General features: G+C 42.1%; 1 protein-coding gene across 1 annotated transcript; it reads left to right on the top strand.

The window, feature by feature from the left end:
* Positions 1 to 5,169: 5,169 nt before the first annotated feature.
* Positions 5,170 to 8,451, top strand: SPN (sialophorin). Its single transcript, XM_074207845.1, has 2 exons — positions 5,170 to 5,275; positions 5,685 to 8,451. Exon 2 carries the CDS (start codon positions 5,728 to 5,730, stop codon positions 6,832 to 6,834), a length of 1,107 nt encoding a protein of 368 aa, XP_074063946.1. The 5' UTR covers positions 5,170 to 5,275; positions 5,685 to 5,727; the 3' UTR covers positions 6,835 to 8,451.
* The last annotated feature ends 3,338 nt before the right edge of the window (positions 8,452 to 11,789 follow it).

The raw sequence follows: 11,789 nt of genomic DNA, 5'->3' as shown, positions 1-11,789 counted from the left end.
ATACTTGAGCTTGAGAGTACTGTGCCTTCCCAGACTTAACTGGTTTGGGTCCTGAGTTCAGAGATTGGATTCTGGAACCCAATGCCCTGGCCTAGTTTCTGCTCTTCCCATCTTCCAGGCCTAATCTTACACTCTCATCTCACAAAGGGACAATTTTCAAGAATTTACTTACAAGGAGAAAGAACAGAAGTTCAGAAATAATATACCAGAGCAAGGTCATTAGATGACGCTAGAAAAGATCTGCCCAATCCCAGACTGGGTATTTATAAGGAATTTATATCCAGCTTGTGCTTTCTCAGCCATGGGCCCCTAGGAGAGTCATTTTCTATCCCAGAAGGCCCCCATTTAAACTCTTGGGATTGAACTTTTGATTCACTCTAGCAATTCCAGGCTCCCATCAGCCAAGCAGGAAGTCTCCTTAATGGATGATAGAGGTAGGCACGTAATATCTAATCACTGGCTATCTAACACTTCTTTGCTGAGAAACACAGACTTCAACTCAGTAGCAAAATATATCTTTCTCATAAGCCAGTCTTTGACATTGCAGCTCTAAGTGAGCTCTCTTTTCTACAGTAGTTCTTCCTAACCTTTTTTTAACCAAAGTAAATGGTTATAGAGACCTGTTTTTGATATTAATATTTCTAGGATATGTCCATCCTCTTCTATCTGCTCAGGTGATAGCATTGCACCTCTTATTTGGCATTGCATGAAGTTTGTCCTTCATTCTCAAAGAAAAGCATGATGACAGGGGAGGTGATGCCATGAGGAGCACATAAATTAGATTGAGGTGGGGGTGGGGTCACAGCGCTAAACCACCAGTCTTACTTTTTTCTCCAGGACCATCCAATTTAAATCAGGATGACTGGAGAGAACCCTGGATGCTAGGCAGTCAGGGTTAAGTGACTTGCCCAAGGTCATACAGCTAGTGAATATCAAGTGTGAGACTGGATTCAAACTCCCATCCTCCTGACTCCAAGGTCAGTTGCTCTATCCATTGCACTACCTAGCTGTTCCTCTTATTTGAGATAATAAATGTTAAAAGGCTACTTTAAATTCAACCAGGCCATTAAAAAAATAGTATTTTATTTTCTTCCCACTTACATGTCAAGAGAATTTTTAGCATTTAAAAAAATTTTTTTTCGAGCAGTGGGGGTTAAATGATTCATCCAGGATCATACAACTAGTTAGCGTCAAGTGTCTGAGGCCAAATTTAAACTCAGTTCTTCCTGACTCCATATTCAGTGCTCTTAATCTATTGAATCACTTAGCTTCCCCCTTTAGTTTCATTTTTATAAGATTTTGAATTACTAATTTTTCCCCCTTCCTCCCCTTTCTCCTTCCCCTCCTTTCTTCCCCACCCCCCTCCAAAAATAAGACAATTTGATATGTTACACATTTGTAATTTAAAACATAGCTCCATATTAGTAATAGTTGTGAAAAAAGAAACAGATTAAAAGAAAAAAAACAACCATTAGAAAGAATAAAATAAGCAAAAAAAAATGCTTTGGGGGCAGCTAGGTGACATAGTGGATAAAGCACCGGCCCTGGAGTCAAGAGAACCTGAGTTCAAATCCAGACTCAGACACTTAATAATTACCTAACTTGGGCTAGTCACTTAACTCCATTGCCTTGTAAAAACAAAAAAAAAGTGCTTTGATCTTAATTCAGAGTCCATTAGTTCTTTTTTTAAGAAAGATTTTATTTTGAGTTTTACAATTTTTCCCCCATTTTTGCTTCCCTCCCCCCACCCCCCCAGAAGGCATTCTGTTAGTCTTTACTTTGGTTCCATGTTATACATTGATCTCAGTTGAATGTGATGACAGATGAGAGAGAAATCATATCCTTAAGGAAGAAAAATAAAGTATGAGATAGTAAAATTATATAATAATATAATTTTTTTTTCTAATTTGATGTTAATAGTCTTTGGTCTTTGTTCAAAGTCCATAATTCTTTCTCTGGATATAGGTAGTATTCTCCATTGCAGATAGCCCAAAATTGTCCCTGGTTGTTACTGAAGGGATGACCAAGTCCATCAAGGTTGATCACGCCCATGTTGCTGTTAAGGTATACAGTGTTTTTCCGGTTCTGCTCATCTCACTCAGCATCAGTTCATGCAAATCCCTCCAGGCTTCCCTGAATTCCCATCCCTCCCAGTAGTTCTTTATCTGGAAGTGAAGAGCATTTTCCTTTATGAGTCCTTTGTACTTGTCTTGGATCATTGTATTGCTGAGAAGAACTAAGCCGTTCATAGTTGATCATCTTCACACAGTGTTGCTGATAACTGTGTTCAGTGTTTTTCTGGGTCTGTTCATTTCACTTTGTATTAGTTCCTACAAGTCTTTACAGATTTTTCTGAAATCTATCAGTTCATCATTATTACATAATAGTATTACATTATATTCATATGCCACAGTTTGTATAGCCATTCCTCAATAGGAATCCCTTCAATTTCCAATGTTTTGCCACCATGGAAAGGGCTGCTTTAAATATTTTTGTACATGTGGGTCCATTTTCCTTTTTTTTTTTTTTGGCGAGGCAGTGGGGTTAAGTGATTTATTCATGGTCACAAAGCTAGGTAATTATTAAGTATCTGAGATCGGATTTGAACACAGGTCTTCCTGAATTTTCCTTTTTTGGGGATCTTTTTGTGATACAGATTTAGTAGTGGTATTGCTGGATCACAGTTTTATTATCCTTTGCACATAGTTCTAAATTGTTCTCCAGCATAGTTGGATCAGTTCACAACTCTATCACCAATGCATTAGTGTCCCAGTTTTCCTCTTCAACATTTATCATTTTCCTTTTTTTTGTTATTTTAGCCAATCTGATAGATGTGAGGTGGTACCTGAGTAGTTTAAATTTTCATTTCTCTAATCAAAAGTGATTTAGAGCATTCTTCCTATGACTGTAGAGAGCTAGTTTCTTCATTTGTGAACTGCCTGTTCATATCCTTTGACAATTTATCAACTGGGGACCAGCCAGTTTTAAAAATGAAATTGCATTTTATTACAATAACTTCTGTATAATTTGAAAAATAGTAACATAACATGTATTTAATCTACTGAAGGTCTGTTTGTTAGTTTGTCAAACTGAATGATTTGGTGAGATAGATACCTTTGCAATAATCAGCCCTTCCCTTTCCCTCTTCCCTTCCCAAATATCTGCATGTTGAAAATCGGTGGGAACACAGGCTATTCTAACAGCCATGACACAAATCATTTCCAAGTAAACCACCACCTGGACAGTCTCAGGAGCTGGCATGCTGCCCTTAGAGATAAGGTGCGCTGGAGTCCTTGGGAGATGAATATTCCACCCCACAGACCAAGGGCACTAGACACAGCTGTGTTTTATCACCTCCTCCCTAACGTACCCCCTTATCCTGTAACGCAAGATGCTGCACATACACTGCTTGTGTACTCCCCCATTCCCTCATTATTCTTTGTTCTACCCCGGAAGACCTAACAGTATGTATGTAATAGCTAAGAAGTAATAAAATTGAGCTGGAGGCATAAGGCAGTGGTGGCTTGACTCCTTATCCTCAGTTCCCCTCCGGGAGGGAGGTCATTGCTGTGGGCCCCAAGGTGAAGCAAGCCACAACAAGAATCAATGTCCTATAATGCTTCCCAGTTTCCTTCACTTTATGATCTTGGGTAAATCCCTTTCATTTTCTAGGTGAGACCAGTGATGACATGCTAAGGTTCAGGCATGTTTTCCATCAGGCATGATGTTTTTCCAGATGGTGCAGCATGTCTCATGTCTCCAATTAGACTGTGAGCTCCCAACGTTAGGGACACAAGGACTATCTCACATACTGGGCTCCCTGGATTAAATTGAATGAAATTTGCCTAGGTAGGATTGCAAAAGGAAGCAGCCCTTCTAGTTGGCCTGAGCAGTTTGCCCTGCTGTCCCTGAAGTCTTGACCTTGTGCTAGGATGCCATCAGCCACTCTACCTACCTGGGGCTTTAGTCTCCCTCCTACTTAGTCACAGCAGTTTTGGTTACTTAGTTCCTTTCTATATGGAGATGGAGAAATCATACTAACTGAAGGTAGTAGTGATAATTGACCACAATGTAACAACATTAATATCATTTAAAAATTTTTCAAATTGGTTTCCCTCAGAGGTAGATAGTATCAGCATTATTGCACCTTTTTATAGGAAATATTATTTTCCCAAGGTCCCACAGTATGTTTCAGGAAGAGTTGGGAGTAGACTTTGTGTTGTCCAAGAGCCAGGCTTATCTAAGACTCCTATAGCCAAAAGTGACTTTTGAGATTATCTAGCCCAATTCCCTTATTTTACAGATGTAGAAATTGAGGATTAAGTAACTTGCCCAATAGCGCACAAAATAGTAAGTGGCAGTTTCAGGATTTGAACCCAGGACCTCTGAGACCAAATCCACCTTACTAAATTAGAGTGCCTTGGTAGCTGGGGTTCATTTTATATTCCTCTCTGACCTTGCTTCCCAGTTTCTTCTTTCAAAGGTAAATAGGAATCACTAGGATGTGGGGTAAGGGGTTGAGAAGCTGGTTCATCAGCAGTGAGAACTAAGGAATGGGGCAAGGACCGCAAACACAAGAAATGACCTTCCTGACTCTTCTATTTCTGTACCTCAGATGGGCCTAGCCCTCTCCCCCAGTGCAGAGAGAGTTATTGTAGTCCTCAGCAGAGGTGCAGTCAGCTGAGATCCAGGTGTACCTGGTATAGTGGGAACTTTGTCATTAGAAGATCTAGTTTTAAGTCCTGTCTTTGACACTGCTACATGTGTGCCCTTGGGCAGGTCACTTAACTTCTTTGAGCCTTGGTTTCCTTACCTGTAAAATAAGGGGGTTAGACTGGCTTGTTTCTGAAGTTTCTTCCAATTCTAGATGAATAATCTTGCCCTGTCCCCAATTAGCATCCAGGTCCTTCAGCTCAGAAATAGACATTTTTTTATTCCACTTCAGATCCCATCTACCAGCATGGAACCCTAAGATTTCCCCACCAGCTCAGACCTAGACATACCAGTCTTTTAGGTGATATCCAGCTGTTCCCCTAACATGGACACATCTTCAGCTACATTGATAGGTGAAAAGCCTTCTTTATACTTTCACCATTAAGATATGAGCAGATTAAGGGTGCAGGATGTTGAGGGTGGAGCTAGGCCACTTCCTTCCCTTTGGGGGCCCCCAGGCTAAGTCCAGCCTTCTTTAGTTTGAGAAGGATTCTGAACTCAGACAGACTACCAGGTTGCCCCCAGCATCTCCAACCACAGGTGTGAGAATCTCCAACTGCAGGTAAGAATGAGGATGGTTGGGGCATGGTAAGGACTGTGACTGGAGTCAGGGTAGTCCTGGAGAAGGCTGAGGCTATCTTCCTTCAAGATAGGAGAAGGGAGCTGAGAAAATTGGAACAGAAGTAGGTGGAGAATCTTTATCCAAGAGGGTAATAGGAGGGTTGGGGGTTGGGGGCCAAGACTTGATTCATCAGTGGATCTAAAACGAGTGGGGGATCCTAGAAAAAGCCAGATCTAGAGGCACTTAATGAGTGGCTAGGGTATCCATGCTGGGCATCACCCTGATTATTTCTGAGACTGGGAAAAAAACCGTTGAACCACAAGCCCAGCCAGACAGCTGCTGGGGGTGTGGGCAAGATAGGGAGGATGTTCTACCCTCTGCGGATCCCTCGATGTGTCTCTCCTCACAGGTCTTGACTCCCAGACATCCCTTGAGAGATCCCATCGGCTGTCATGACAATGATGTCCTGTCTGTCTCTGTTGTTGCTCCTCATTCTCCCTGAGTGCTTTTGCACTTCAACAGCCATCATAGATTCCCAGACCCTGAATTCAATGCTTGTGCCAACTTCTCCTGCAGAGTTGCCTTTCTCAGTCTCTCACCCGTCCCTGGAAACCACATCCGTACCAGTCTCAAGTTCAGATATGTCCTCCTCAGTCCTGAATACCAGCCCCTTTACCTTGACAACAGAGGCCAGAGATAGCTCTCCTGCGGCTGAGCTGCCATTCTCCACCACTTTGGCTCCCTCAGCCTCTGGGCTGATTCCAGTGAATAAGGGAGACCCCAGTAGTACTCAGGAACTGGCCACACATATATCCACTGTAACTTCTAGAGACTCCAAAATGACTGACACGGGAACAACTCCCTTCTCCATTCAACCTTCCTCTGATGTCCCTAGAGGGCAGGAGGAAACCACCACGACAAGGCAGGAGGATGATACCACCCTTCTCATTAAAGAAACAACTTTCTCCAAAGTTAATTCAGCTAACACGACCACCTCCACCAAGCCAAGTGACCAAGTGTCCCAGACTCCCTCCACAATTACCATTTCATTTACCAAGGTGTCTTCTACAAATAAATTGAAGCAGGATGAAGATAATAACCTGCTAATAATTCTGGTTGTGGTAATCTTGGTGGTAACGCTTTTGATAGCTCTGATCTTGCTATGGCGTCGGCGGCAGAAGAGAAGGACAGGGGCTCTGCTGCTTGTGGGAAGTGGGAAACAGAAAGGAGCTGGGGATGCTTGGGCCGGACCAGTTCAGGTTGTGGAGGACCAGGCTACACCTGGGTCAGGAGCAATGGAAGCAGACACTGGGAACTCTGAAGGAGAGGGGCATAGGCCCACACTCACCACCTTCTTTGGCAAGAGGAAGTCTAGACAGGGTTCTTTGATGTTAGAGGACCTAGAGAAAGGGACAGTTAACAACCTCAAAGATGAGAGTGAGCCCCTTGTGGAAAACATAGATGGAGCGGTAAAGCCCCCTGAAGCTGATGAATCAGGTGCTGATGGGTTAGCAGCAGGAGATGGGAACTTGCCCTCAGCCCCAGTGGCCAAGGTGTGAAGTGACCAGAATCATCAACAAGCATTTATGAAGGTGTTCCATCCAGGTATAGTGCTAGGCACTATGAGGCAAACATGAGATAGAACCTGAAGAAATTTAACTTCCCCATTCTTCACCAATTCTTTTCATCATCTTAACCTTTTTTTTATTTTATCATGATCTCCAATCACTCTGCTTTCATCGTCTCCACAACCACCATTCTCATCATCTTCCTCGTCACCATTACAGTCACCAAGTATTGCCTGAGAAACACAGGCAAAACAAATACTCTCCAGTAAAATCTTGATGAAGTGAAATTTCTGGACTGCCTGATTTTTAAGAAAAGGATATTTTTGACAAGTTCATATCATGGAATTGGCCAAAAAAATCCTCATCCAGGGTCCACCATAGGAGCCATCAGCTTTGCTTCAGCTCAGAACACATTTCCACCCCCCCCTCACCCTGTATCTGTCAAAGATGCCTTCTCTATTCCCTGATTCAATGTCCTAATTAATGACCGGTCCACCTGCTAACATCCTAAGGAGGCTGACCCGAAGACTCGCCCAGTCTGAGGTAGCTTCCCAAACAGGTTCCAGCCTACTTCTCTGAACATTTCACATTACTCCACTTCATGCTCTCTGTGGTTCAGCCAAACTGACTTGTTCCTCACATATATAATGCCATCTCTCATCTCCAAGCCTTTGAACAGGCAGTGCCCCATGCCTGGGATACCTTCCTTCCTCAACACTGACTCTTAGAATCCATAGTTTCCTGTAAAATTTATCTCACATACCACTTCCTATGTGAAGTGTTTTCTGATCTTCAAAGCTGTTGGTGCCTTCTCCTTGCCTAGAGCCAAATCATCTCATATTTGTATACAGATTTTATATTTGCTTATGTATGTATCCACTGTCTTTTTTTAGAATGTAAGCTCACTGAAGGCAAGGATTATTTCTTTTTGTCTTAGGGCCTGGTACATGGTAGGGCTAGAGATAGGAACAGTGATCAGATTCATTGGTACAGAAACTGTTGGGGAGGTGATTGCCTCTACCAAAGTAGGTCAGGACCTTCTCTGCAATGTATCATCCTAGAGAACTGAGACTCACACACACATACACACACACCACAAACACATGCATACAACACATACATATTTACATATATACACACACATACACACTTCATAGGTTAAATTTAAACCCAAGGATTCTTGGTTTTGAGAGCAGCTCTCTTTCTAGCATGCCACTTGTTAATTGATACTTGCAGGTACCACAGCAGTTAGGAGGGCTTAGGCCTTGCTGAGTATTCCCCTGAGGCTTAGGGCTGTGAGAATCCAAATCCCACTGTCCCTGGAGGTATACCCTGAATGGTTTCTCCCTAAGAGCTCTCAAGGATGTAAAGGGACAGGAATGGGCACCAGGAAGAAGCTGGGGAGATAGTAGAGAGGAATGGTATAGAGAGAATGTTATAAGTTACTGGATGTCAGGCAAGTCTTGAGTCCAGGATGATGGAGTTAGGGATGAGGTAAGTGGTACCTCTGATAGCTGCAGAGTGGGAAGAGATGGGAGATGAATGGATGTATCTTGTTTGTGATCCAATAAAGAATTCAAGAGCCAATAGATTCTTGTGTTGTGTGTCTGAATTATTTTTTTCATTCCAGAAGTTTCTTTGATCACTTTTCCATAGGAGTTTATTCCTTTAGTTTTTCTATTCTTTTAATTCCCTTCTCCATTCAGGAGAAGGTGGCACAGTGGATAGATCACTAAGCTTGGAATCAAAAATCACACTAGTGTGACTCTAAGCAAGTCACTTAATCTGTTTGCTTCAGTTTCCTCATCTGTAAAATGAGCTCTACTCCAGTATCTTTGCCAAGAAAATGGGGTCACAAAGAGTCAGATGCACCCAAACAATCAGTAAGATGATGCTACTTGGAGGATCTGCATCTAGGCATCGAACCTTCTTAGTGATCTGGCCCTACCCCTAAACCCCCACTAGCCACTTGGATTGAACTTCATCTGTCTCCCCTAAATGAGCCTTCTCTTCATTGTCAAGCATGCCTGTGTTCCTAAGTGACTAGTTCAGGAGAATAAACTGTAACCTCAAAAGGGAAGTCAGACCAGGTTTGGGGAACCTGGAGCTTTCTTCCTAGTTCAGGGGACTGGCAGAGAATGATATATTTTTTTTTAAAAAAGGGGCGCTAGCTATTCAGGTTGGTTTCAGCACCTTGATCCTAGTTAAACTCAGTCGAGTCCAATCAACTCCATACAAAGTCCAAATCCCAAAGCCCATCCTAGGAGACCAGCTTAATCCAGTCCAGCTCAGTCCTGTTGTGAATGGACATATAGGCAAGAAATGTCTTGGGAGTGTTGACATGCAAGAGGAAATTTGCAAAGAAAAGGAAGCTATTGAGTCAGAGTCTGTGTGGTCTGTGACCCCGTGGAAAGAGAAATAGGCTGTGCAGTTATAGAATTGAGAGGAGGGGAGTGAAATCAGATTGGGGAGGAGAAAAATTGGGAGTCAATTTGAACATTCCAGTTTATAAAATGGTCCTGTTCTGCTGGGGGATGGGGTGGTGGTAGTGGTGGTGGTGGTGGTGGTGATGGTGGTGGTGGTGGTGGTGGTGGTGGTGGTGGTGAAGAATGATCGAGTATCAAGTCTAGATAAGCAGCAAGGACCAGGAAAAGACATCCCAGCATTTCTAGCTTGTGTAATTGAAAGATCTAGCTCCTGACCTAAAATCACCAAGTCAGGTTGTCCACCCTCTACTCTACTTGGAACCAGGTTGAGGATCGTTGTCAGCAGACCCAAGACAAATATCTTCACTGCCATCAAAGTTTTACTAATCATTGACCTCAGCTTGAGGCATGGACCCTTTGACTCCTTCCTGGCTCTGGGTTCTGAGAGATATTGCATGCTATCCCTAATTAACACCTCCCCACCCTTCCCCACCCCACTTCTGAAGCTGTGGCCACTTGAAACCAGATTCTCTAGACTGATAGCTATTTTTGCTCTAGCTTCCTTTTTCAAAATTTCATTTTATTTTTCATTTTGAACTTAAGCACCAAATAAAATGAGCATTTGCATATACATTGTAGAAGAGATGGAGATTATATGTCATTTCCAGTCTCTATTACACAGAACTTGCTTTACTCAAGTATATAACAAATTCAACATGTAACTTTTACAAATGGGCAGCTAGGTTCTGCAGGGAGTAGAATGCTGGGTCTGGAAGCAAGAAAACCTGAGTTCAAATGTGACCTTAGATACTTATCTGTGTGATCTTCAGCAATTCACTTACATGGCAAGTCTAGTATCTTTGCCAAGAAAACCCTATAAAGGGTCACAAAAGACTTGGACACAATTAACAATAGCAACAACTGTTAACAAAGTTGCCCCTCCTTGTCCAAGATTCTTTCTGGTGTTCTGTTCATTTCCCTTTTTGACAGGAAGGGGATCTCTATTCCTAGCCCCTTTCTTCTCTCCTACCCCCCTCTCCCTATACCCATTGGAAAGAAGAAAAGCAAAATTCTTACAACATCTATGTATATCCAACAATAAATCCCTACCTTAGCCACATCCAAAAATGCTTATTTTATTATTCTGCAGCTTGAGTATATCCCAAAATGGGTAATATTCTTCATCGTGAGTGGTCTGGAATCATGGTTGATCATTGCATTGATGAGAATTCTCTAATCTTTCAAAGCTGTTTTTCTTTACAATGTTGTTATAAAAATTATTCTCTAGGCTTTATTTACTTCACTATGCATCAGTTCACACAAGTCTTCCTGGGTTTTATGCCAACCTCTGGTTGATTTTTCTCTCCTGCCCAATAAGGATCAAAGCTTTACAGAACTTTCCCCAAGTTTATTGGGGGATTCCCAGATTTGGACCTTCTAGGTTGGGCTAATCGAAGGGTTCCTCCAGTAGTTGGAGTCTCAGGTTCTTTAGTATGAGCCTTTTCCTTTCTCCTCGTTTCCTCTTTTCCTCCTCCTCTTCCTCCTCCTCCTCCTCCTTCCCCTTCTTCTTCTTCTTCTTCTTCTTCTTCTTCTTCTTCTTCTTCTTCTTCTTCCTTCTCTCTCTCTCTCTCTCTCTCTCTCTCTCTCTCTCTCTCTCTCTCTCTCTCTCTCTCTCTCCAGTTCATTCTTTCCCCTTCTGTCTCTCTTCCCTTCCTTTTCTGTGTTTCTTTCTGTCTCTCTGTCTTACTTTCTGTTTCTCTACTTTTCTCTATCTTCTTCCTCTCTATCCTGCCCTCCTCTTGACCATTCTTTCCTCTTTCTCTACAAATCTATTTCTTTTTTCTCTCTTTCCCCTCTCCCCTACCCCTTCTTTCTTCTTTCTTCTTTCCTCTCCTCCCATTCTTGCCCTCATATGCAGGTTTGGAACATTGGTTAATCAGTCTCTATCAATGAGAAGATTTTTATAAAAAATGGACTTTGAGACTGGTTACATTCCTATCCTAGCCTAACTCTTAGCCAATTAGGAAATTCTGTTCTTTGGGTTTTCTGAGCTGTAAAATAGGAGGTTTGGACAGATGACCTCTGTCCTTTTGACTCTAGAGCAGAGAGAGGTCTTTATCCTGGGGTCTGGGAACTAGTTGTTTTTTTTTTAATCTTGATTTCTATTTCAATATAGTTGATTTCTTTTATTTCTTTTATGCATTTAAAAGCATTCTGCAAAGGAGTTCATGTTTTCACCAGACTGCTAAATGGGTCCATTAGAAAAAAAATCAGGATTCCATTTCTCCTTCCCTTCCATAATCAAGAAAATTCAATATGGAGGGGGATCTCTGGTGGAGTGTTTTTAGGGTTGGACATGGTGAACACAGGAATTAATAATGTGTATTTGTTTTTTTAAAAAGGATTTTGTTTTTCTTTCTGTTTTCAGTTGGTGGGAAAGGAGGAGAGAGAAAAGGGAAGCAAGGAAGATTTTTGGTTACTTAAAAAAAAAGGTTGTGTCATAGATGGATCTTTGAAAGA

The sequence above is a fragment of the Macrotis lagotis genome, chromosome X, assembly GCF_037893015.1.
Source record: "Macrotis lagotis isolate mMagLag1 chromosome X, bilby.v1.9.chrom.fasta, whole genome shotgun sequence".
Lineage (NCBI taxonomy): Eukaryota > Metazoa > Chordata > Mammalia > Peramelemorphia > Peramelidae > Macrotis > Macrotis lagotis.
The sequence above is the reverse complement of the archived record's forward strand: the minus strand, read 5'-3'. Positions and strand labels throughout refer to the sequence as shown.

What these genes read in the sequence shown, in the direction of transcription:
- SPN (XM_074207845.1), top strand. Translation starts at nt 5,728, where the DNA reads ATGACAATGATGTCCTGTCTGTCTCTGTTGTTGCTCCTCATTCTCCCT.